Raw genomic sequence first — 27,241 nt, forward strand, 5'->3', positions numbered from 1 at the left:
TCAGTTCCCTCTAATGGTCTGGTTAAATAAAGGGAGATCTCTTTATGTAAAAGGCTGACATTTTAAAAATCTTTGTTTTCCTTTGAGTAATTAATGGTCAATTCAAATCTTAGATCTCCAGAATTGTAAAACAAAATCTTCATTTTCAAGATAGTTTAAAGTAGACTAATATGGATTCCCCAATTGTTCTATTTGTTAATTATTAAATACTTTGAACTTGTGCTTGGTCAGTTATTTTGATAGGCCCCCAAATCTGCTACAGTGCTCAATAGCACTAAATCAAAGTAATCAAATGAGTGATAGATTTCCAACTTTAGTGAGGGGCTTTATGAAAAATAGCTAAGGACAGAATTACTTCTTCCCCAACTTTAACTTTGTCCTATACTCTATCTGGAACATACATATTATAAAGCTTATGAGTATTAATGGTCCCATTTAGACTTTTGATATGTTTACTGTGAGAGAGATCTTGCTGCATAAATCAATTTTTATATGAAACTGCTATAAAATGGTATATACTTTTTTTTACTTCTTGGTAGAAAGAAATTTGAAATTCAAATCACTGGCTGCTGAAGGAAGTTATTAAAAATGCATTAGGATTGGAAATGTAGCTGTATATAATTGTCATAACAGATATTCAAAACAAATTTATCCTCAATGAAAACTGAACTAAAGCAATTTACATAGAATCAGCTAATAAATTTTCCTTAATTTTCTAAGCAGATGAAAAAGAAACAGTTCATAGAAATTTTAATAAAATAAATATGAGTGCTGTCTGTAGGGAGGAAAGTATAAATAAAATCCCTGACAAGAATGAATGAAGATAGAACTATGTGAATTTCCAGTGATGAGGACTACGTGATTCCAGAAAATCAATGCCTGTATTGGGATGAATCTTATTTCTGAATCCCCTACAACCTGATATTGGAAGCATCATTTTGTTCTATCTGCTTTACTCTTGGTTGGAGTTGTCATTATTTATCTTTATGTAAAGCAAACATCTGAGAAACTTGGGGAAAAGATGAAGGCATCCTTCCTGGAGATACAGTGTACCCTTAAACAGAGGAGCCAAACTACAGGTAAATGTGTCAACAGCACGTGTGTATAGTGTGTTATGTGGAACACTTTCATTTTGATTCCAGTAGTTGTACTTGGATGAGCACAGTACTTGGTGTGACGTGAAGTGTGTTAAAGGCTTGGTGTCTCTTGAAAAGTCTGTTGGAAGTTCCCAGAGTGGTAGTCATTTGATCTGTTGGAAGTCTGTTGGAAGTCTGTTGGAAGTTCCCAGAGTGGTAATCATTTGATCGCGTTAGGGCATCTTACCCAGTTGTTCATTCATCCATTCATTCATTCATCTGTCTGTAATCTCTTATCTTGAAGAAGTCTCAATTTTTTTGACCAAGCTATTAACATACCCATTGATTCTTGACACAGTCACACATGAACCCCTGATCATTTATTTATTGGTTTATTCATATTATCTGATCACATGTTAGTCACTGAAAGATGACTTAAAGAAATGGAATATGAAACGTTGCATTTTATGTAGGAGGAAAAGAAGGGTGGAAATGCCCAAGACATGATGCACCCCCTGTGTAATTTATGTCTCTGACAGAGATGGGTGGGTCGTGAATGGACAGCTCTAAAATTAGCAAGAGAGACCAGGTGGTAAGAGCTTCACGTGGAGGGCATCAGCAAAGTTGTGATCTCAGAATACTAATAGGGAACTCTCAGAGTTAAACTTAATCTTTGTTATGCTGAATCAAGTTCAATTAAAATTTTACAACATCTAAGATATCTCCAATAAGTATCACTTTGGGCAGTTGAAGGATGCCATGGAAACTAGATCACTCAGTAATCAGGGTTTTTGTTTATAACTTGTTACTCCACAACAGATATCGGTTCACTGAGAAGGAATCAGACTCAGAAAATATCCATAAGACCGATCTGGACTTGACTTAGAGTATACAGAAAAATATGATTTATGTTAGCAAAATTACTGTCTTTATTTGACTTTTTAAAACTATCCATTTGTGTGTGAGGCAGTCATCCACAATGGTACTACATCTAAAAAAAAAAAAGCCACATAAGATGACTTAAATAATATCTTTCCCTCACTCTACTATGTGTAAAATGCAAGTCATACCATAGCTCACAAAGTGAGATGATAATTTCATGTAAGACAGTATGTAACTTGTAAAATAACTATGATTGTGCCAGTCATTTCTGCCTCAGATTTTGTATCTTTGAAACCAGGGAAATAATTCATACCAACTTTAGAAAAATTTTGAGACTAATTTGCCTGATAACGTAACTTGTAACTTCAAACCAGTCATTTTATGTGGTAAATCAGATAGTAATTTGAGGAAGAATATTCAATAGCACAACTCTGTGATGACATTATCTCCATCATTTCTGAAGCATTTTTACATTTATTTAATGTATTAGATCCAATTTTCTTTATTATTTTGGAATATCATCAATGCATTTTTGGTTTTGAAACATCTCTTTTTTTACCCAGAGTCTGGTTAATTGTGCAATATCTGACAGATGTAACAGGAGACACGCTTAATGCGTAATGGTCACTGAAGGCAAATTGTTTTTCTGCCATTCATGGAAAATCACATATTATACCACAAGTAATGAATGCATATTCATTTATAGCTTACAAGTTGAAAAATATTTCAGTGAGGATTCATTCTTGAATTAATATATTGTACCTCACTATAAATGTCTACCTAGAAATAGAAACTTTTATAAGTAGCAATGGCGTTTTGTATTTAGTTTAATGCACATAATATTTAGAAATATTAAAGCCTTTTTTACATGTAACACTTGTACAAAGAACAAAGTCAGAATTTGAAGATTCCACTAACAACCCAAGATGACGAGTCAGTAGCAGTCACTAAACTGATTTTATTGATTAGAGAACAGGTTCTTCATTTAGGGAACGGTGGGTTTTGAAATTTGGTGAAATTGCTTGTCTTGATGAGAACAGCTGCATTTGCTCTACTCACAATCATTGTCACACATAACTTGACCTCCTGAAGAAATGGTTGAATTCTTGCTAACCAGTGTCCAGGGAAATTCTATTTTTTGCTTCCTTGTTTTGTTGTTTTTTTGTTTATTTGTTTTTGTTCTCAGACAGAGAGAATGAGAGAGATGATGTTTGCTTACAAATGCATCTATTTTCTCCTACTTCTCCTTTTCCAGAAAATGTTTTAATCAAGTTAATCAGATTTACATGTCCAGTGTACTAGATTACATTTTAACATGATTTGCCATACCTGGAAATTTCCAGATTCTTTCTATCTTTTTGTAAAAGGTTTGTCTGGGGGTAGTGGAAGCTGTCCCCCTAAGCTTGGGGCGGCCATGATATTCTCCTAGACTTACAGCTGGTACAGCCAACTCTGATAGTGGTCGAAAAAGTCAACCTTTATATCTTTTATTCCAGTTCCATTTTGCAAAAACCAATATAGTTGGACTCGTCATTATCCCCAAAGGTTGCAGTACAATCACTAACAATAATTATAGCACAGTTTTCATTTTCTATTGTTGCGTAACAAGTTACCACAAATTCAGGGGTTGAAAAAACACCTATTTATGAGCCCTTAGTTCTGTAGGGCACAGGTATAGCATGGCTGGTGTTTCTGTTGAGGGTTTCATGGGCACTGAAGTCAGTTGGACCGAGTTATCTTGTGGCTCTAGAGAAAAGTCTGCTTCCAAGTGCCTAATATGGTTGGTGATTTTAGTTTCCTTCAGCTGCATGACTGATGCCCCTGTTACCTTGTTGACTGGTCAAGAAGGGACCACTCTCAGTGCTAGAGACTACCTGAAATCCTTGACATGTGGTTCTTTCCCTCCCCAACACAGCAGTGGCACAATGAATTCTTTGAAGCTTTAACTCTCAGACTTCTCCTCTGTGACCAGCTGGAGAAAACACTGCTTTTAACAAGTTCCATTGATAGGTCAGGTACACCTGGAGTAGCTGTGTTGTGATCTAACTTCAGTGTATCATGTAAATTTTCATTGTATTTTTAATTTGGGAAAGAATTTTTTGGTTGGCAAAGTGAGAGAGCTACTGTTCCCTCATAATGTGTAGGAGGTATAAACATTAAAGACATTGTATTTGAAATGAAACATGATGAAACTTTGACATTTCAGGCATGGGGTTTAACTAATTCACCACCCATTTGTAACTCACTTCTTCCTTTCCCATCTCCACCATAGAGATGGAGAAAACTGGATGGTCACTTTTTCATACTTCCTGTGGTTAGAAAGGTCCCTTTCTGGCTAATGAAATATAAACTTAAGCCTGCTAAAAGGTACAGAAGAGATTTTATTTTCTGCTATGGCCAGCGATGTCCCTTATTCCTTTCTCCTAAATTGAAAACATGATGGCTGGAAATGCAGCCACCATTTTGCACCCATGAGGAAATGAGCATAAGAGAAAAGAGAAGGGTAGGACAAATATTTGGCCCTGAGATGCTTCTTCTAATATCATCAAACCACTGGACCAACACCAATAACTGCCTGCTTCAGAGTTCTTATGTGAAAAGTTTGAACTGTTTGTTCAAATCAGTGTCTTAGCAAACCTTTATTTGTAAAGGGCCAGATGGTAAAAATTTTAAACTTCACAGATTCTAAGATCTCTGTTGCCATTCATCAACTCTGCACTTAGAGTACATCCAACTGCCAGAGACAATATATAAACAAATGGCTGTGGCTGTGTTCTGATAAGACTTTACTTAGGAAAATACACGGTAGACCAGATTTGGCCCATAGGCCACAGTTTGCATCTGCAAGATTTCAGTCATTGTTAATTGAGTTCTTCAGTACTTGAAACTATATATATATTTTTTATTTTAAATAAAAAAGAGTAAATAATGCTGGATATCATGTCTAGATGCTATAGGTGTATAGGTAAACCTTAGCTAAACATGATTGGTAGTTAACTAATAGGGCACACCTAGAACTGGTCTCATAAGCTTAGAAAAATAACCATAGTCTCCTTCAGCTTTTTTGTATTCTTTGGGACGGATATATATTAATGATCATACCAATACTCTTTTCCACTCTGTGTCCTTTACTAGAGGAACATAATTGTGCCCATTAGTTATGTTAAGTGGTATCATATACCAAGCCATAGACAGCCAGGCTGAAGACAAATCAGAGCCCGGGTAAATTGTAATAGGCATATAATTGTTAATAGCGGTTGACTTGCTAGAATTTCACACATCATCATTCAGTTGACTTCTTTTTGAGGGAAGTGGATTTTCTTCCCTCCCTCCTTCCTCTTTCTGTTTCAGGTATAATAAGACTCAGCTGCAGATTGAGTTCATTGTATTACTTGATGGCTGCTATCATCATCCTTTTCTGCAATATTTGATCAATCTGTTTTATTCCCATCCTTAACCCCATTTATCTCCCCTCCTCTAAAGATAATCATTATAATTATAATAAGTTTGATGGGAAACTGTGGGATTCTTACAAATGTATACTGTTGATTTCTTGAACATGTACTACATTGTTAATTCACTTAAGTACTATTCTATTCTAACTTACTGTGTTTCTTATTTTTATTCATGCTGCGTTGTGGCTTTTAAGATCCATTTGCATTTCTAGGTGTCCATTTTGCCACTTGCTTCTGTTACGTGATACCCTATAGTTTCCACCCATTATATTTTACTTTTCCATTCTCCTAGTAACAGAAACTAGGTTGCTAGAACTTCTCATTATCCCAAACAATACCATAATTAAGATTTTTGTACTGTGTTTTTATGACCCAACATGAGAAATTTTCTGAGACATATAAAAAGAATGAGATCATTGTGTTAAGGCTATATGAATACTTAAATATGTACTACCTGTGACTTTCCAGAATGCCTCTCCATTCTTCACATCTACTGGGTGTGTGAGGGTTCTGTACTCTCGCATTCCCATGGACACTTTCCATTATTTACTGACTTCTCTGAATCTGATGCGTGTAAATCGATATGAAGTTGTGTTTTACCATGGGTTTTTCTATTCCCAATTAATTTGAAAAATTCTCCCTACGCCTGTTTGCTTTCGATGTTTGCTCTTCCAGGAATTCCCCAATCATATCATTTGTCCACTTTCCTACCAGAGTTCCTGCGTTTTTCTTGCTGTTTTGTAAGGTTTCTTTGTCTCTTCTAAATATTAGATTACTTCAGGGTCAGACACGGTAAATAATTTCTCACCTCTGTCATCTGTCTATAACTTTGTGGAGTCTTGCATTAAACAGAAATTTGCAAATTTGGATGTTTTCAAATTTTTCGTGAGTTCGGCTTTAGTCGTTCCTTAAGAAATACTAACCCACCCCACACATCGTGAAAGATATTATCCTACATTTTATTCAGTTAACATTATAGTTTTGCTTTTAATATTTTTGCCTTTCATCTATCTGGTGTTCAGATTTGTATATGGAATTAGGAATTTCATTTTTTTAAAATATTCAGGGGTCAGTTTTCACTCACCCATTTATTAAACTTTTTTTTATCTTTATAGTTACTATGGTGACATACGTTACACACAACACACACAGTTTTCTCCGATTTCTCTATTCTGTGCTGTCTACTCATTTGTTCTTGTAGCCCTAACATGCCTGTTGTTTTAAAAAGTTACCGTGCTATCACGCTCTGCTGGGACATTTGGTAGGCTATTTCTTCCACAACACATTTGGTTCTCATTTCTTGAAGTTGCTTTAGCAGTTGTCTAAGAACATGTATATGATGCCCTCTTTTTACTCAGCTTCTCTTCAAGGTTTAAATTTTTCTCAAAAAAAAAATTCCTAGATAGTTCACAGGGTTTGTTTTTTTTTTGTTGTTATTGTGAAGGTATTATTGTATTGTATTGTATTGTATTGTATTTTGTTGTATTTTGTTGTATTTTATTTTATTTTCTGATTAATAATAACTAATGTAGAGAAATTCCATTGTTTATTTGTGTTTACTGTAATTGACAATATTGCTGAAAGCTTTTGTTGTCTCTAATAGTTTTTCTGTTGACTGTTAGCATCTGTATGTCAGTGATCATTGCCTACAAATATTGATAGTTTCATTTATTTCTTTCCTAGTCTTTTTCTTTCTTTTTTTTTTTTCTTCTTTCCTTATTCTCCAGGACATGTTTACCTTAAAGCAGCGATAGAAGCATACCTGCCAAGTTTCTACTAATAAATGGAATGCGTCTAATGCTTGTGCATGAAGTATTTTTTCATCTTTAACCTTTTAAACAAAGTAAATCCCTTTCTATTCTTGATAGAGTATGAGTTACTTTCTCATAAAATGTGTTGAACTTTATCAGTGGTTTGATTTTTTATCTGCTGAGATAATTATGTGATTTTTCTCACATAATCTGTAATTTTGAGAAATTCATTTGGGTACATTCTGATGTGAATTATACTTTTACTCCTGAAATAAACCTTACTTGCATGTTGGGATTTTTTTTCATTAATAAGTAAAATAACTTTTTTTAATTTTTCATATCTTATTTTAGGATCAATATTAGACCAGGCTCAGAAAGCTAAAACATGTTTGCTTTTTTTTTTTTTCTGGAATATCTTGCAGAAGATATTGATTAATCATATCTTGCAAGTTTAGTAAAACTCAATTATGAAATAGTCTAGAAATGAACTGTTAGGAGATGAATGTATTGTTTTGTTTAAGTTTTCTAATTTTTTTGCTCTCACCTTTTAACATTTAGTATTTTTCTAAATGTATATCTTTTCATCTAGGTTTTCAAATTAGTATTCATTTGTTTGCAAGCTTATTAATATTTAGATGTTTTGTTTGTTCAGTTTTTCCCTTTTCAATGCTGTACTTATCTCCACCTTCTTTCTTTTTTCTTTCATCTAACTTGTCACACATCCCTTTTATTAATCTTTCCATATGGAAACTTGTTATTTTTGCTTTTGGGAAACTTGTCATTTTTTTCTTCATCTCAGTGATTTCTGCCATTATTTTTTTATTTCTTTATTTATTGAAATGCTCTTTCTCTTTTTAACTTCTTAAACTGAATGCCTGAGTTCTTTCTTTTCAACCTTTTTTATTCATGAAAAGTATTTTTCAGGCCATGTTTTTCATGTATTTCTTTTTTAGTGTCTCAAATCTTAATGTGTACTGTCCCATTTTCATTAAAATGTATTTTGTAACTTAACTGATAGTTTCCTTTTTAACTCAGATGTTCTTAGAAATATGTTATTTACTTTTTATATGTGTGGAATATTTCATCATCCATTTATTATAAATTTTAGTTATGTTGTATTATGGGGGTATAATGTAATTGGTATAATTTGGGTCTTTTGAGTTTACTTATCCTATTTTATCGCCTGATACCTGTTCAAGTTTTATAAATAATACAGATGGACTAGAAAAACCTATATACTTGTTTTGTTGTTGATAGTAGATATGAAAGTGTAGGTCTGTACGGACAATGTAAAGTAACTTGACTCTTAATCTTATCTGGCAGAACTTCCACATCTTTGCTTATGAGTGGGACAGATTTAGCATTTAACTTCCTTGTGAACTGTCAGATAATTTTGTCACCTGTGGCTATAATTTGTCCTTTTTAAAAAATTGTTTGCTATGCTATGTATGTATCTATGGATTCCAAAACCACTTAGGACAGGCTATAAGGATGCATCGCACTGCTTTTGGCATCCGTATTATCTTGCCTGAGAACCAGATTTGATGGGATATCCAGGCAGCCATAATTTCAACTATTCATCCAGGGTCTTAACCTGCAGGCAGGTTCTCTTGCACTTTTCCAGTCTTGTTTTCAGGAGGATCCCAGCTTGTGACGCTTGTAAAGGGTGCCTGACGTGCCCTTGCAGATTTTGTGCGTAAACACGGCTTTGTGTCTTTGAACAGCTGCAACAGCTTTTTTACAGCAAGGGCCTCCAGGGCTGTTGTCAGTTGTTTTTCATGCCACCAGTGCTGGACCTTCTTAATGCACTACTTTCCATCTGCTGCTACGTAACGGAAGGTCCGCAGTCTTGGTCAATTCGTGGTAACTCTTCCTAGCTGTCAGATGTACACAGCTAACATTGAACTTCCTTGATCAACAGGTACCTTTTCCTATGTTTTGGTTCCAAAAAACACCAACAAGAGCAGAGTTCCAAAATGCACAATTCATATAACCTCTTGCTCAGATATTAGTGAATTTTCAGATCTTTGTGACAATTACCGACAAATCTATGATTAGAGACCACAGAGGAAGTTTCTGCAAAGAGATGTTTGATTTGTTTGAAAAGGTCAGATAGGAGATTCCTCCTAACTCTGCTATAAGGAAGAGAGTGAGTCCCACCAACAGTCTTTTCAACGCTATTTGTACTGATATTTCAGGCTGATGGTAGGCTCCCTATGGTGATGCTTTTCTGTTCCCTGATAATGTGTTCAAGCCAGTGAAGTTAAGTTATTATTGGCTACATAGAGACTATAATCAAGCACAGAAGAAGCCAAAAATCTCTGGAGCTGTCAGAACTTTTCATCTGGACCTTTCAATTGTCTCTTTTGGCATGATTTTCTCCGCGCCTACTCACTGATACCCTAGTTTAAAGGGAATAACAACCTGAAAATTGAGGATCTCACCAGCTCCGTATCAGGTCAGCCTCAGTGGTGGTCCCCCCTCAGAAATCAATAAATGATTTTTCTAGAAAATAATGGTTTTTCATGTTTTAGTACCGTATCACTGCATTTGCCCCAGGACCCCGACACTGGCAGACCTCAGTGGCAAAGAGGACTTGTGTGAATGGTCCTCCGCCTCCCATGTGCTTGACCTCTGGGGGAGCCATGTCATGGAGCTGCATGATCATTTGATTAAGCACCGATAAAAAAAGAAAAAAAACACATATTTAATGCTTTTAGATGGGTCGTGATAAGCAGAGTTATCCTTGCTTTGTAAATTTTTTTAAACATTTATTTATTTTCAACAGACAGAGCACCAGTGGGAGAAGAGCAGAGAGAGAGGGAGACACAGAATCGGAAGCAGGCTCCAGGCTCTGAGCTGTCAGCACTGAGCCTCACACAGGGCCCGAACCCATGAACCGTGAGATCTTGACCTAGTATCCTTGCTTTTTAAGAAACTATCAGGCTCAGTCTGTGAAGCGTCCAACTCGACTTTGGCTCAGGTCATGATCTCATGGTTTGCGGGATCGAGCCCCATGTTAGGATTCTCTCTCTCCCTCTCTGTTCCTCCCCCACTCTCTCTGCCTCTCTAAATAAATAAAAATGTGAAAAAACATAAACTATTTTCTTATGAGAGAAATTGGAGTATATACAAAATGTTTTGTGATTTTTTTTTTGAGTCATTTTTATCTTTAAGACTACTCACTTTATAACAAACAGGGGTAGCTATCATCAAATAATTGTGTGCAGTTGTATTCGTTTCCTAGGGCTGGTCTACCAAACTGCCACAAACTTGGTAGTGAAAGTCACAGAAATTGATCGTCTCATGGTCCTGGCTGCTAGACGTCAGACAGCAAGGTGTCAGCAAGGCTGCGCTCTAACAAAACCTCTGGGGGCGGCTTCGCTTGCCTTCTCCAGCCTCTGGTGGCTCCAACTGTTCTTTGCCTGTGGCAGCGTCACATCAGTCACCTTCCCATGGCTGTCGCCACTTTGCCCTTGCTTCCAAGCCCCCTCCGCTCTTCTCGTGTAAGAACACTTCATTGGATTTAGGGCCCACACCGAATCCAAGATGATCTCCTCCAAAATCTCTAATTCAATCACTTCTGCAAAGAGCTCTTTCTGGAAACGAACAAGGATCATTCAAAGGATCTAGGGCTTAGGACTTGGAAACACCTTTTAGGGGCCACTGTTCAACCCAATGCAATAATGAAGATTTCATTTTGTACATCTGCTAAGAGAAGTTACAAGAGCTGTATAGTTGCTGTTATGTCTGTGTTGTAAAACGACAGTTCTCACAATAAGAATGGTATTCTAGCTGACTGGGCTGTTTCATGCCTTTTTGTTCTTTAGAGTCAGTGATACATATTATTAGACATGCTAAATTTATCCTGGGGAGAGAGGGGAGAGGTTGAAAGGGAAGGAAGTTGGGGGCGGGGGGAGAGGAAAAGGGCAGGGAGGAGGAAGGGAGGACAGAAAGAAGTACATAGTTTTCCTACTTTAGTACATATTTTCTTATGGATTAATTTTCTGCATTTCTTAGACCTAAAAATAGATTATCTCTACACTTTATAATAGACTACCTCAAAATACTTTAGGGGTAATAAAGTAATGAGTTTTCTTGTTATTCCTTTTGTCATCCTTACAATTTGAGTCTTTTTTTGTCATTGACTTCACCTTCTTGCAATAACTTCTTGATTAACAATTATTTGCCATTAATAAATGACATGATGCTCAAAGCAATAGCTATTGCATAAATTGATGAAAAGAGCACACTAGTTTGAGAAACAGGAGGCATGGCCCTGATTCTGGTCATCACTTTGACTAACTGTGTGATGGCCAAACAGACAGGGGTGGCCATTTCCCATTGTTCAATGAAGGAAGCTCAAGAGTAGGTCTGCTTTATCAGTTAGAATGTTTTTGGCTGCAAGTAACAGAAAATTCAAATCAAACAACTTACAGAAGAGCATTATCGCATATGAGCATATCGAGAAGAGCCAGAAAAAGGAACTGGCTTCAAGGTTAGTTGATTCAGTAACCCGTGTTCAAGAATGAAAATTAAGGATCTGTTCTGCCCCCCATCGCTGCTCTGCCGCCTTAGGATTGCCTTCATCTTTAACCTAGTAGAATGATAGCTGCAGCATTTCTGAATGATGACATCCAGACAGCATCCATTGGGGAAGAGGGATGATTTTAGCCCAAGGCTATCTCCGTATCAGAAAACATTAATCAGAAGCAACCAGAAAACTTTTGTTCACATCTTATTTGTTATACGTAGGTTATAGCCTCTTTCCTAAACTGATCATGAGCAAATAGACCATCAGCCCAAGAATAGCAAGTTCTGCCATGATACTCAAGGTGAGAGACTCCCACCAGGGCACTTGAGCTGTAGAATGCAGGGGTAGCTAGCTGAACAAAATTAGGTTCTGGTAAGAATGAAGGAGCTGGAATCAGATGCTGTGTACGCAGCCAGTCGTGACTATTATAGAAAATTCCAGTTCTAGTATAATTTTATCTATAATCACTTTTTTCTAAATGATGCATTTCATAAGGTGGTTTAATATGTGGGAGACCTTATATGTTTCAAAGACATAAACTAAGCTTGTAATTACTGATTATATACATGCTGGGGTGGTCAAATAATAAACATTGGAGGACTCTATCACAGCACATAATATCAGAGCACAGAGACACGAAGAGCTTAGAAAATGAATTACATTGATTTTTTAGTGTTATGCATTCATGTTTTTCAGTGACAGGAGACAAATACAAAGAAAATAGCTACTGGAAAATTGATGTAAATTTTACTAGAAAGACACCATTGTAAAATTCCTATGCAAATATTGTCACCCAGGTATTGGAGCATACAATGCATAGGGTGACACCAGTATTTAAATTCTTATTATGAAAGCTGAGGATTTAAGCATGGAAAGATTGAGATTTATTAATTGTAATAATTTTTAAAAAATAGTAAAATCCCCATCTTCTTTTCTTACTAGAAAGATCAATATTCTCTATTTTAATAAAGTGACATTTTATTAAACCAGTTCCTAGAATGTACCATTTTATTCTCAAAAATAAAATCTTTGACTTAATTAAAACAACCATAAAAAATTAGTAAAATACCAGGATTAAAAGAAGTATTAGTAAATAATAAAAAAGGAGAGTGCAATTTATTTTCTAATTCATTTTGATCTACTTTTTAAAAGTCTAAATGTTAACTTTTTTCACTTTTCAAGGTGTAGTTAGGTTTATAGAAGGAAATTGAGCACTTAAATATAGGCAGGTATCTAATCTCAATTGTCATGACAGCAAACCTATAAAAGATACTTTAAAATTCAGAGTAATCTCATTATATATGTTTCTTTCACCTTGATCCTTTACACATGTTTTAATTAGATTGTTTGGGGGGTTGTTTTGCTATTGAGTTACATGAGTCCCTTGTACATTTTGGATAGTAATCTCTTACCGTGATTTGCATGATACATGGCTTGCAAATATTTTCTCTCAATCTGTAGATTGCCTTTTCATTTTGTTGATTGTTTCCTTTGGTGTGCAGAAGCTTTTTTTGCGAGGACCATATGATTTCACTTACATGTGGAATCTAAAAAATAAAACAAATGAATAAACAATCAAAAAGTAGAATCAGACATATCAATACAGAGAACAAATTGATGGTTGCCAGAGGGGAGGTGAGTGTGAAGATGGGAAAAATGGGTGAAAGGGAGTGGGAGATACAGACTTCCTGCTTGGAATGATTGCCCATTCACAGGAATAAAGGTACGGTGTAGGGAGTAGAAGCCATCGTATTGTAATAGCATTGCATGCTCACAAATGGTAGTTCGACTTCTAGTGAGCACAGCATAGTGTATAAAGTTGTTGAATCACCATGTTGAATACCTGAAACTAATGTAACGTTGTGTGTCAACTATACTCAAATGAACAAATAAATAGAATTAAAAATAATACTTCCAAACTCACGTTATAAGTCCAACGTCACCATGATACCAAAGCCAGACAAAGACATCGCAAGGAAAGAAGATACAGGCTGATGAACATAGATGTAAAACTCCTCAATAAAATACTAGCAAACCGGGGCGCCTGGGTGGCACAGTCGGTTAAGCGTCCGACTTCAGCCAGGTCACGATCTCGCGGTCCGTGAGTTCGAGCCCCGCGTCAGGCTCTGGGCTGATGGCTCAGAGCCTGGAGCCTGTTTCCGATTCTGTGTCTCCCTCTCTCTCTGCCCCTACCCCATTCATGCTCTGTCTCTCTCTGTCCCAAAAATAAATAAACGTTGAAAAAAAAAATTAAAAAAAAAATACTAGCAAACCAAATTCAACAACACATCAAAAAGACTACACAGTATGTCCTAGTGGGATTTATCCCTAAGATACAAATTTGGTTTAATATATGCAAATCAAGCAGTGTGATACCTCACATTAACAGAGTGAAAGATCAAAAACATCATCATCTCAATAGATGCAGAAAAAACATTTGACAAAGTGTAACGTAACGTCCAATCACGATTTAAAAGACCTCTCAATTAAATATGTAGAGAAGGAAATTTCTTTAACAAAATAAAGATGTTTATGAAAAGCTCACAGCTACCATCATAATCAGTGGGGGGAAACTGAAAGCTTTTACTCTAAGATCCAGTACAAGGTTGGGATGCCCACTTCTATTCAACATACTACTAAGTACTAGAATGAGCAGTTAGGCAAGAAACGAAATAAAAAGCATCAAAATCAGAAAGAAAGGAGTGGAATTATTTCTGTTTGCAGATGACATGATCTTATATGTTCAAAATCATAAAGACTCTTTTCTTAAAAAAAAGTAAAACCCTCTTAGAGCTAATAAATGAATTGGGGTGCCTGGGTGGCTCAGTTGGTTAAGCGTCTGACTTCTGCTCAAGTCATGATATTACAGAGTATAAGTTTGAGCCCCGCGTCAGGCTCTGTGCTGACAGCTCAGAGACTGGAGCCTGCTTTGTATTCTGTGTCTCCCTTTCTCTCTGCCCCTCCCCTGCTGGCACCCTTGTCTCTCTCAAAAATAAATGAACGTTAAAAAATTAAAAAAAAAAAAGAACTAATGAATTAAGTTGCAGAGTACAAAATCTACATTAAAAAATCAGTTGCATTTCTTTATAGCAACAGTGATCTCTCCAGAAAGGAAATCAAGAAAACAATCCCATTTAAAATACCATCGAAAAGAATAAAACACTTGGGAATAAGTTTAACTGAATAGGTGAAAGATCTGTTACTAAAAGGTATAAAACATTGACAAAAGAAATTGAAAAGACACAAATGGAAATATCCTGTGCTCGTGGGTTGGAAAAATTCATATTGTTAAAATGCCCATACTATCCATAGTGATATATGGATTCAATACAATCCCTATCAAAATTTCAAAGACATTCTTCACAGAAACAGAAAAAAAAATTCTAAAATTTATATGGAACCACAAAAACCCTGAATAGCCAAAGCGGTCTTGAGAAGGAACAAAACTTTAGACATTGTATTTATTTATTTCCAATTATATTAGAGAATATGGTAATTAAAAGCTGTAGTAATTACAACAGTGTGGTAATGGCATAGAAGCAGACACATAGACCAATAGAACAGAACAGAGAGAGCCCAGAAATACATATACTCACACATATATGTGTGTATATATATATATATGTATATAATAATGTGTACCGGTCAACTATGTTTTGAGAAGAATGCCAAGAACACACAAGGGGGAAAGGACAGTGTCTTTAATAAATGCTAGGAAAACTGGATATCCACGTGCAAAGGAATGAAATTGAATTCTTTTCTATACCATACACAAAAATCAACTCAAAATATAAATTTTTTCCTACAGAAATTAAGTGTAATTTTTTTTCCTACAGAAAAAAGTTATGTGTTTCATCTTTGAACCTTCTGACTCAATCACTGTGAATTCCTTAGGGATTACTCCTTGACATGAAAATGAAATAGCTCCGATTAGCAAAGTCACCACTTATGTATGTTTATATTTGGGTTTTAATTGTATCACTTAATAACACCTTTAAATTGTTGACCATGTCATTTATGGACTTAGACCTGAACTGCCTGAATCCTTTTGAAGTAACTTTCCTTCCATTAAATTCTGCTAATTTCATATTCATTTGAAGTAATTAACTCTTTTATTAAACTTTAATTATATTTTGTACTTCTATAGCCACGTGAATAAGCAGTATTTAGAAATATATATTCTTAAATGATGCAATAATTTATTGATGTATATTATTGAAATGCTCTAGAATTTCACAATTTTAATGTGTTGATTATTTTTATGTCACATTGATAGGTTTTAGACTAATAAAAACATTTTTATTTTTAAAAATTAAAAAATATTATTTTAAAAGTAGTTTTTATCTCAGAAAATACCAAGTTCCCACTGAATGGTAAATCCCTACAGTACCAAGAGGGCGATGTAAAGATAGGGGATTCAGATATATTAGATCTTGACCTGAATTGTTATGATTCAAAAATATTTTTTAAGATGTATTTTTATTAAAAAGGAACAGTTCTGGGGGTGCCTGGGTGGCTCAGCTGGTTAATCGTCTGACTTTGGCTCAGGTCATGATCTCCAAGTTCGTTAGTTCAAGCCCCCCATTGGGCTCTGTGCTGGCAGATCAGAGCTTGGAGCCTGCTCTGGATTCTGTGTCTCTTTTTCTCTGCCCCTCCCCTGCCCGTGCTCTGTCTCTCTGTCTCTCTGTCTCAAGAATAAATAAACATTTTTTTAAAAAAATTTTTAAAGGAACAATTCTGGAGATATGCAAACTTCTTAGAAAGCCTTCTGGTACGATTTTATAACATTTTATAATTTAGTATAATACTTGCATTTCCTAACCAAGACAACCTGAGAAGCAGAATTTTATCCCCTTCTTGAATATTTTGCTCTCCTGGCCTGTCTTTAATGTCTTAGAGCACATGCTGAAGTGCATGGCATCACACTCTTGGTCAGCAACCAAGAGCCTTGCACTATTCTGGAAACCACCGTAGCAATGTCTGCTTAAGGAGGTTGTCTGCATTTCTAAATTTCTAAATGTAAATTTTACAGAAGAGCAAACACAGTGTTCACACTACATCATCTGTCAGATTGCCTAAGGCACAGAAGTTGGAGAATCCCCAGTGCTGGCTGCATTTTGCTAAGCTATCCATTAATTTGTTTTGTTGATTTTTGCTATGAGAGGACAAAAAAGATGGAGCTCAGGATGTCTGTTCTAATATTCTTTTATATTTGTAAGTAAAATATTTGGGGATGACCCTTTGCAGAATAGTAAATGCTTGTATGATACTGTTTTGTACAACTAGATATTACACATGATATAGCTTATATAGCAGCATATAACTTTTAAGTTCACCTGTCAGAAATTGCATGAATTTTTGCACAACACATAATCTTCATTGCTTTTAGATTCTACTTAATTTGGGTAAGATCCTTTGTTTACTTAAAATCAATAGCACTTGAAAATAATCTTTTTCAAACGTAACTTCAATTTGCTAAGTTAGGATAAAAATCAAGTTAAATATTATTTGAGTCACTTAAAAAATCATTTAAAAATTCAAGAATTTAACTTTATTTGAGAATATGCTTTAAGGTACTTTGAATATAATATGTGAGTCATTGTTCTAATAAAAGCATTTTTACTCTTCTCCTCAAGGTATTGATCCTCTGAAACTGTGAGATATTGGTGTCTAATTTCTCTTTCTTGGAAAAGGAAATGAGTATTTTCAGATACATAGATATATAAGTAGATATAAAAAAACATACATAGTATATGTATATTTGTGTATGTGCATGTATATGAAGCAAATCTTTTTCAGTTATTTTGCTTAAAATCACTTATTTTACCGATTTTAATTTTGCATGTTAATTTTTTTTTTATTTTCTCAATGTTTATTTATTTTTTTGAGAGAGAGAGACAGAAACAGAGCATGAGTGGGGAAGGGGCAGGGAGAGAGGGAGACACAGAATCCGAAGCAGGCTCCAGGCTCCCAGCACAGAGCCCGACGCGGGGCTCTAACTCACAGACTGTGAGATCATGACCTGAGCCGAAGTCAGATGCTTAACTGACTGAGCCACCCAGGCGCCCCAATTTTGCATGTTAATGTTAATGAGATAATTACAAATAGAAAAACAAACACCTAAAAAAGATGCCTTAAAATGAACTTTTCAGCAGTGTGACAGAACTGTAAAATCATTGGGACAGAGAATAAAAAGGCTCCTCTGGACAGCCTACACAGCAACCCTGAGAAATGGGTTTGTTATTTTATGAGGCTGAGTCTAGGTCACTACAGACTTTAGAAGGGAACATGACAAATAACCAGGTTTTCCTCACAGTTTTATTTCACAGACATTAGTTTCCATGGCATGGGTACAATTTTTGGTCTTGAATGGATGCTTTTAATTATTTTGTTGCTATCATGTCCTCATCAGCATCAAAGGTAGCATCTTCAAAATTGCAGGACTAAAAATTTAAAAATACATGAAATATACCTGTACGTTTTTCTCCACCTCAGACACTAGCTGGTGATTGCTAGTGCTTCTAGGATGGCGTTGCGAGTCATGGATGGAATTAAATCTTTTCAGCAACATCCTGCACTTGCGATTAAAGCATGTGTGATTAAAAAAACAAGCACTGAACATTGATCAAGCAAGTCAAAGCTGGTACCCTTCTCAAAGACAAGGGAAATACCCAGTTCCTGTCCACTCTAGCCATCCCTTCCCACCTAAGGCGGGAAGGACTGAGACCCACTTGCGAAGTCCACCTGTTAAGTCCAAAACTGAGACCTTAAAAAAAAAAAAAAACAACTGAGACCTTACCCTAGAACTAGCGAATGCTTGCCCCGCCCCCCCCCCCCCCCCCCACCTCACCACCAGGCCAGCCATGGCCTACCTTTTTTTACCCAACACACACGTCTGGCTATGAAGACAAAATTATAAGAATGGAGAAAAAATAGAACATATAAAATGCACAATTAAAATAATAAAATGCAGAAAAAGAGTACAAGACAAAAATAGGAAAAAAGAACAAGGGCAACAAAGAGAAAGCAGCAGCAAATATGGTAGATGGTACAACTACATCAATGATCACTTTAGACATCAACAGTCTAAATGCACCAATTTTATTTCATTTATTTATTTACTTACTTACGTATTTATTTGAAAAAGAGCAAGCACATGCAAGCAGGGGGAAAGGGGCAGAGAGAGAAAGACTCTCCAGCAGGCATCACGCTCAGCATGGACCCTGATGTGGGGCTCGATCCCATGACCCTGGGATCATGACCTGAGCCAAAATCAAGAGTCACATGCTCAACCAACTGAGCCACCCAGGCGCCCCTAAATGCACCAATTAAAAGACAGAGATTGTCAGAGTGGATCCAAAAACAAGATCTAACAACATGTTTTCAAAAAGGAACCCACCTTAAATATAAAGACACACATAGATTAACAGTAAATGAGTATAGAAAAAATATATAAGGCTAACATTAGTAAAAAATATAATTAAAAGTTTCGTTAAAATATGCTATGCTAACATTAATTTGAAAAGGGGAGGTAGTTTTTTAATTTCAGACAAAGAAGACTTCAAAAGGAAAGTTATCAGGAATAAAGATGGTCATTACATATTGTAAATTGGTCAATCCTACAAGAAGACATAAAGATCTTTAATGTGGGTGCACCTAACAACAGAGGCAAAAGTTGATAGAACTACAAAGAGAAATAGATGCATCGACTATCATAGTTGGAGTCTTCAATATCCCTCCATCACAAATGGACAGATCCAGCAGGCAGAAATTCAGTAAGGGCAGAGTTAAACTCAACAGCACCATCAGTCGACTAGATATAATAGACATCTACAGACAGTATCATCAAACAGCAGAACACATTCTTCCCAGCTCTCACAGGACATTCACCAAAGGACACCACATTCAGGGCCACCAAACATACCTGAACAAATTTAAAAGAATAGAAATTGTACAATATCTGCTTTCAGATCACAGTGGAGTTAAACTAAAATTCAAAAAATCAATCAATCAATCAATAAACTAAAAATCAATAATGGCAAGATAGCTGGAGAATCCTAAGATGTATGGAGTTAAACAACACACTTCTAATCGATACATGGGTCAAATAAGGAACCTCGAGGGAAATTTTTCAATATTTGAACTAAGTGCAAATGAGAACAAACCTGTCAGACCTTTTGTGTTAGAAGAAGTAACAACATGCAGCATGCTGAGAAGCAAATTAAAAAATTTACCTCATACGACAGTATTATTGCCATGTGTCTGCAGAGCAATTGGGAGAATAGACATTTCCCATTTCTGTGGACTGTGGAGAAAAATAAAAGTGCACAAGTTGTAGCAGAAGACCGTGTGCTCCATAAAAAGTTTGGAGCTAGAGTAAATAAGTGTGTTTAATGTTTACTAATTGCCAAATGAATAAGGAATTGCTAACTTGGGTGCATGAATCGTGGGTGGGCCTTAATGAGAGAATGTGGTGAGGTAGCAGTGGGTACATGAAGTTATGAACGCCAGGTGCATTTTTCAGGGAAGCGAGTCCATTGCTTATATTTAAGGACCTCAAATTTTCAAGCCACTTTTTCTACCAGTTGACGGGTGCCATTTGCATCGTCACTATGGTCTTACCAGGAACTTGCACCATGGTTGAGAGTTAGGAGAGGGGTGAGTTATTAAATCCAATCAGTGTTTAACAAAAATTTACTGAGAATCTTCTATATGCCACGCCAGCTATTGTTGGCAGAAGATACAATTTTCATAAGAAGACAGAGTCCTTGCTTTCATGGAGTTATGAAATTCAGCAAAGATCAAAACTGAGGGCGGAAGAGAAGCCATCTTTTGTTTTGTTTTGTTTTTTTTCATTCTGTATTGTTTTTGGCTACAGTTCTTTGGAAACGAGTACAAATGTTCAGTGGAGATTGGTTTAAGAGAGTAATAATGGATTATTCTGTTTCAGCACTCTGGTATACAGCCTCCATTATACACTAAGTGAAAAATATTTTTCTTTCAAGGTAACTGAACTGCACAACATCAAAAATATAACCAGACTGCCTCGAGAGACAAAGAAGCATGCAGTAGCAATTATCTTTCATGATGAAACGTCAAAGACATTTGCCTGTGAGTCAGGTAAGCAATTGCAGCCTCTGTCTACAGTTTGTGGAAATTGAACTGCGCCCGAGACAATGGCCCAGTTGGATGAAGTTACACCACTGACTAGGAAGGCGTTTTGTGGTAAGACTGGGCTGTAGAAGACTTTAGGAGGAAGCTCAACATACTGATTTCTACAGATGTTTTGGGCGCTTGTTTGTCATCTGTCTGTGTCTGGATTTTGCCCCCAGGTGGTCAGAGGACTCTGGAGGTTTCCATGCGAGCTTGAAGAATTAAGTAAACGGTGCCTGGGAGCTGTTGTCAGGGCAAGCTTGCGACTCGTACTCTGGTTCTTGCCGGGTGCGGCTGTAGGCACTCGGTGGGAAAATAATTGCACTGCCACGAAAGTGTGGCAGAGCACAGCCGAAGTCCCCAGACATTCCAGAACAGAACTTTGAGCAATTGGTTGCTTTCATGGCTTCTCAGTACTACAGGGGAATACATTTCAGATTGAATTTTGGCATCCCAGCTCATAAAGCACTCTGACATCATCGAGACACAAGGCAGTTTATAGTTCGAACTTGCAGTATTTTTCATTTTGAAATCCCTGCACTAAGTAACGTATTAGTTGGCTTATTACAGCTTTTTAAAGATTTTGCTCAGTGGAGGAGTGCATTCCTTTTACAGTGGATGGAAGCAAAAGACAGTAAGGGTTCAAAAGACGTGAGTTTAAAGTAATAGTTAGGTCTTTAGTAGAAGCCTTACTATTTTTCAAAAAGGAAATAAAGCTTCTGGAGTTATGAAGTTTCTAGGTGTCATTCATACCAGGTTCTCTTATTCTTTATTCGCCTTGTCCGAATAAAATGGTTCACACCTCCTCACCTACGCTTCTCTCAGTTTTGCTGAAGTGAATTGGGACTTATCAAAGTGTTTCTCTCTCCTTGGATGCTTTTAATCCCTTTTGCCATCCTTCTCTCCGCCCGTCATCTGGACTCATTTCATCATTTAAAATTGACTTTTGGCATCGCATAGAAGTCTGGTAACTGGTGATATCAATTCCATTTTATAACGGAACCTGTCCCAACCTTGCCGTTATTCACATCTAAAAGTGTGTGTGCCTTCATGTTTCCTGTCTAACCGGTTCACTTTTCTCTGAGCTCTTAGCTCTTGTCTCCTATTGAAACTAACAACCAGAAAATTGGTTTTCCAGAAAAGATAAAAGATAATTTTCACTATTGTTTGTATGTTTGTGCTGCTTTACATTTTTGAAATTATCCTGGGCCATGTTGTGTGTATGCTTAGGCAACGCTGAAGTCTGTTATTTCAGTGAAGAATGATATCGAATTATGTTTCCGACATTCGGACTCAAGAGTCATAACCCACAAGTCTGACACTGGAAGCTTTTTAAGATTATTTTTATTTGTATTTTCTTTGTGGCAGTGGTGGTTTCATGGCTCATGTAAGAGTTTTGACAAATGCAGGGTCCTTCGTTAGAACGAAATGGCCTTAATATCCAGGAGAGGAATTTGCAGACATCGAGGCTGAAGATAGATCCAAGTGTAAAACTAAAAGAATGGTTTTATTTGGATTCCTAGCACGGAGTTTTCAACTAGTTTAAATTATGACTTATTTGAATTATTTGTTTTTTAAATCACTTTTTTGTATGTAGATAGAGCGGTCTGCTTGACGGCTTTCACTTGCTGATAGCGAAAGTATTTAAGAAACTTTGGCACAAGTTTATTAAAATTTCTTAACTTCATGGCACATGACAGTGGAAAACAAAGAAACTGCTTGAAACACATAAACAGGGAATTTGAGTATCTTTTCTACCAGATTTGATTTTTTAGATCAATGTTAATTAAGATCAGTAGTCCATGTCTGTTGATAAAATGGCAAAATTATTTGGGGAAAAAAAGAGCCCAACGGTAAAGCAGTCACAGATGTGAAAATCAAAATAGCAATATGGTTGAAGCCAAAATGAAAAGGAGCTCTCAGATTTATTTCTAATGCCAATGCATGTAAAAGTATATTCTCATGATGGCTACTGAGAATGTGAATTGCCTCAATTTTTTCTTTCGAGAAAACCAACAACTGCTATTAAATAATATGCATACCCTTGACTCAGTGAGCCTCTTTGGGAACATATCCTGTATGAATATATGCACCAGTACGTGAGGTCGTAGGTTTAAGCAAATCATGTGTAATTACAACAAAATCAGAAACCAATGAATGGCTATCAAGAAAATACTTGAACGAATTGCGGTATATCCTCATCACAAGATATTATGCAATCACTAGGAAGAATTCTAAGTAAGCCAATTAACTTGAAGACACTTGTATGAATTTTAGTACCTCAAGCAAAACACGTCATCAGAGAAGTGTGTACTGAATAATGGCATTTGTAAAAGAAACAATGAGAGAGATAGTGTGTGTTTTAACACGTGTTACCTGGGGTGAGAGGAGATAGTAATGAAGTGGTTGGAAAAGGAAGATGGGGAAAAACGCAAGCAAAAAAGGGAAAAGAAGAAAATACCCAGCGTAGAACTATCCCATTTATATGAAATGAACATGTGAAGGTGTGAATGCATGCCTCCAGTGTTTAAAGTAAGTTAGTCACTAGGGAAATGCAAATTAAAACTACAGTGAGAAAAAAACAAAAACCATAAAACCACAATGAGCTATCACTATGCCCCGGTCAGAATGGCTAAAAGTTTTTTTTTTGTTTTTTTTTTAAAGTAACACCACCAAATGTTTGTGACGATGCAGAGAAACTAGATCCCTCATACATTGTTGGCAGGATTATAAAACGGTAAAGCCACTTCAGAAAATGGCGAGCAGCTTCTTATAAAATTAACCATGTAATGATTCCACAATGCAGCAATTGCCTTCTTGGACATTTATCTCGGGAAAAAAATGGAAATTTATGTTCATGCACATACATATACACATACAAAAAAATATTCATAATAGCATTGCTCACAATAGCCAAAAGCCGGAAAGAAGCCAGAGGTCTTTTAACAAACTGTGGTGCATTCACACCATGAAACACCCCTCAGCGACAAAAAGGAACACACTATTGATAAATGCAGCAACCTGGATGAGTCTTGAGTGAATTATGCCAACCAAGCGAAAGAACGTCCATCCGAAAAGATTACATATTTTGTGAATCCATTTGTGTAACATCTGTGAAATGACAAATTTTAGAAATGGAGAACAGAGTCCTTGTCAGAGGTTAAGAATGGGATCGGAGGTGTGGGGGCCCAAGGGGATGAAGGGTCATAAAAGTAACATGAACTTGCGTTGGCAGTGAGCAGTTATCCTGATTATAATGGTGCATAAACACACCCACAAAGGTGGCAAATTATGTACAGAACTTACACACACACAAGTAAGTACAAGTAGAACTGGGGAAATCTGAATAAGATCAGTGCACAATCAACGTCATTATCTTGGCTGCGATATTATACTATAATTTTGCAAAATATTACCATTGGGGGAAAGTGGGCAAAGTTTACACAGAATCTCTCTATAATATTTTTATTACTACTGTACTTATCTCAAAAATCTTTGCAGTAGAAAATATCTCTATACTATCTCTAAGGTCATCTGTGATATATTTTTAAGTTAATGACAGGCTAGGGGGAACTTGGAGGGGAAAAAAAATGTTTGGTATATTCTAATACGGTAAAAAGTAACTGACAACAGTAATGACAAACAACAAAAATAATCCTAAATGTGTGCCTGTGTAGCTTCTGTATGTTTTGTGAACACAAAGAAACATGGACAAGGGGACACATGTGTGTGTTGTTCCTTCTAACAGGGACTCCTTGCGTGAGCCCCTCCCCAGCCTACGATGCCCCCTGCGCACCGTTTCTCCTGGACGTTTCCACGTGTGCTTTAATTTTGGCACTGGTGTCTCATGCCCTTCACATCAGTGCCTATGCTCTTCACACCCACAGCACCCTGACCTTGGCCTTCACTTACCCTGTTCACAATCTCTCCGTCATATTTAAGCTCAATGAGGACATGACCATGTTTTCCTTCTCACCTTAGACTCATCTGCATCACGGTGCCAATACAAATGTGTTGCATTAATGAAGTAATAAATGAGCAAAATTTGTATGTAAGTTTTGTGATAACGATATATTTATCATTCAGCTTTTCCCAAGAGATATTTTTTTTTTCAAAACAACTTTTTGAAACTAATTTGGCAGCCCCATGGGGAAAATTGTTTAAGTTGCCAGATGACAGATCGTTGTGTGTTTGTGATAGCGTGAGAGGGAGTAAGTGATCATTGTGCTGTGTGTGTGTGTTTGTGTGTGTGAATTGCCATGGCCCACCAGACCAGCTGCGATAACTCTATGAGTAGAATGTTGTGGAACACAAATAAGAATTTCTGGAGCTTGCCTATTCCTTGAAGAGACTCCTTGATCCTTGTTTTTTTTTTGGACATGTTCACTCTCAAGTCAATGCCTACTAAATGAAGGAGCAGATGGCTTAGATGTTGGAAACCCAGTATCTGGCGAAGAGACTCTGCTTATCGTCATTAAGGAAAAGAGAAAGAAGGGAAAAGAGCTCAACTATGGCAGTATAGGAATACCTAAGGGATATTGCGGGTTTGGTCCCAGACCACCACAATAAAGTGAATGTTGCAATAAAGTGAGTCAAATGAATTTTTTAGTTTCCCAGGGCATATAAAAGCTATGTTTATACTAAAACTGTAGTCTATTAAGTGCGCAATAGCATTATGGCTAAAAAAAATGCACGTACCTTCAACATACTCAAATAAAATGCAACCTTTCACATTAAAAAAATTGCACATGCCTTAATTTAAAAAGACTTCTTTGCCAAAAAGTGCTGACCATCATCTGAGCTTTCAGCAAGTACAGTAATCTTTTTGCTGAGGGAGCGTCTAGCCTCAGTGTCGACGGATCAGGGTGGTAGTTGATGAAGGTTGGGGTGACTGTGGCAGTTTCTTAAAATAAGACAGTGAAGTTTGCCACATCGGCTGACTCTTCCTTTCATGAACAATTTCTCTGTAGCAAGCAATGCTGTTTGATAGCAGGTCACCCACAGTAGAACTTCTTTCAAAATTGGAGCCAGTCCTCTCAACACCTGCGTCTGCTTTATCAGCTAAGTTTATGGGGAATATTCTCAATCTTTGATGTCATTTCAACAATCTTTACAGCATCTTCAGCAGGAGCAGATTCCATATCAATAAACCACGTTCCTTGGTCACACATACACAGTCACTCCTCATCCATTGAAATTTTACCACGAGATTGTAGCAATCCAGTCACATCTTCAGGCTCCACTTCTGATTCTAGTTTTCTTGCTGTGTCCACCACATGGGTAGTCATTTCCTTCACTGACGTCTTGAACTCCTCAAGGTCATCCACACGGGTTGGAGTCAACTTCTTCCAGAGTCCTGTTGGTGTTCATACTTTGGCCTCTTCCCACGAATCACGAATGTTCTCACTGGCATCTAGAACCGTGGATACTTTCCAGAGGTGTGCAGTTGACTTTGCCCAGATCCATCAGAGGAATCGCTATCGGTGGCAGCTGTGGCTGAAATTACTCCTTGATCCATCAGCTGTAGAATGGATGTTGTGTTAGCAGGCATGAAAACAGCATTCCTCTTGCTGTACATCTTGGTCACAGCTCTTGAGTGACCAGATGCATGGTCAACAAGCAGTCATATTTTGAAAGAAACCTTATTTTCTGAGCAGCATGTCTCAACCGTGGGCTTGAAGTATTCAGGAAGCCATGTTGTAAACAGAGGTGCCATCATCCAGGCTTTGGTATTCCATTTACAGAGCACGGGCAGAGTAGATTTAGCATAATTCTTAAGTTCCCAGGATTTTCAGAAGGGTAGGTGAGCACTGGCTTCAACATAAAGTCATCAGCTGCATTAGTTCCTAACAAGTCAGCCCGTCCCTTGAAGCTTTGAAGCCAAACATCGACTTTTCCTCTCTAGCGATGAAAATCCTAGGTGCCATCTTCTTCCAACGGAAGGCTGTTTCCATCTATACTGAAAACCTGTTGTTTCATGCCACCACTTTCATGAAATAACTCACTTTCCTAAATAACTTGCTGTAGCCTCTACATCAGCTCTTTCTGTTTCACCCTGTATTTTTATATAACAGAGATGGCTTCTTCCCTTTAAGTCTTATGCGCCAACCTCTGCTAGCTTCAAACTTCTTCTGCAGCTTCCTCACCTCTCTGCAAACAACTGAAGAGAGTGTGGGCCTTGCTCTGGATTAGGCTTTGGGTGAAGGGAATGTCATGGCTGGTTTGATCTTCTGTCCAGACTGCCACTACTTTCTTTGTATCAGCAAGAAGACTGTTACAGTTTATTAGCCCTGTCTTCACAAGAGTAGCACTTCTAATTTCTCTCAAGAACTTCTCCTTTGCATTCACAACATGGCTAAGGTCACAACTTCTGCCTGTCTCAGCTTTTGA

General features: G+C 36.9%; 1 protein-coding gene across 1 annotated transcript in view; it reads left to right on the plus strand.

Annotated features, from left to right (window-relative positions):
- The window catches only part of DOK6 (docking protein 6), a 363,336-nt gene that overhangs the window by 119,637 nt on the left and 216,458 nt on the right, over positions 1 to 27,241 (plus strand). The window contains exon 3 of the mRNA XM_045459263.1: positions 20,704 to 20,818. Within this exon, the coding sequence (XP_045315219.1) occupies positions 20,704 to 20,818 (115 nt within the window). The remainder of the gene's footprint in view (positions 1 to 20,703; positions 20,819 to 27,241) is intronic.

The sequence above is a fragment of the Leopardus geoffroyi genome, chromosome D3 (assembly GCF_018350155.1).
Source record: "Leopardus geoffroyi isolate Oge1 chromosome D3, O.geoffroyi_Oge1_pat1.0, whole genome shotgun sequence".
Taxonomy (NCBI): domain Eukaryota; kingdom Metazoa; phylum Chordata; class Mammalia; order Carnivora; family Felidae; genus Leopardus; species Leopardus geoffroyi.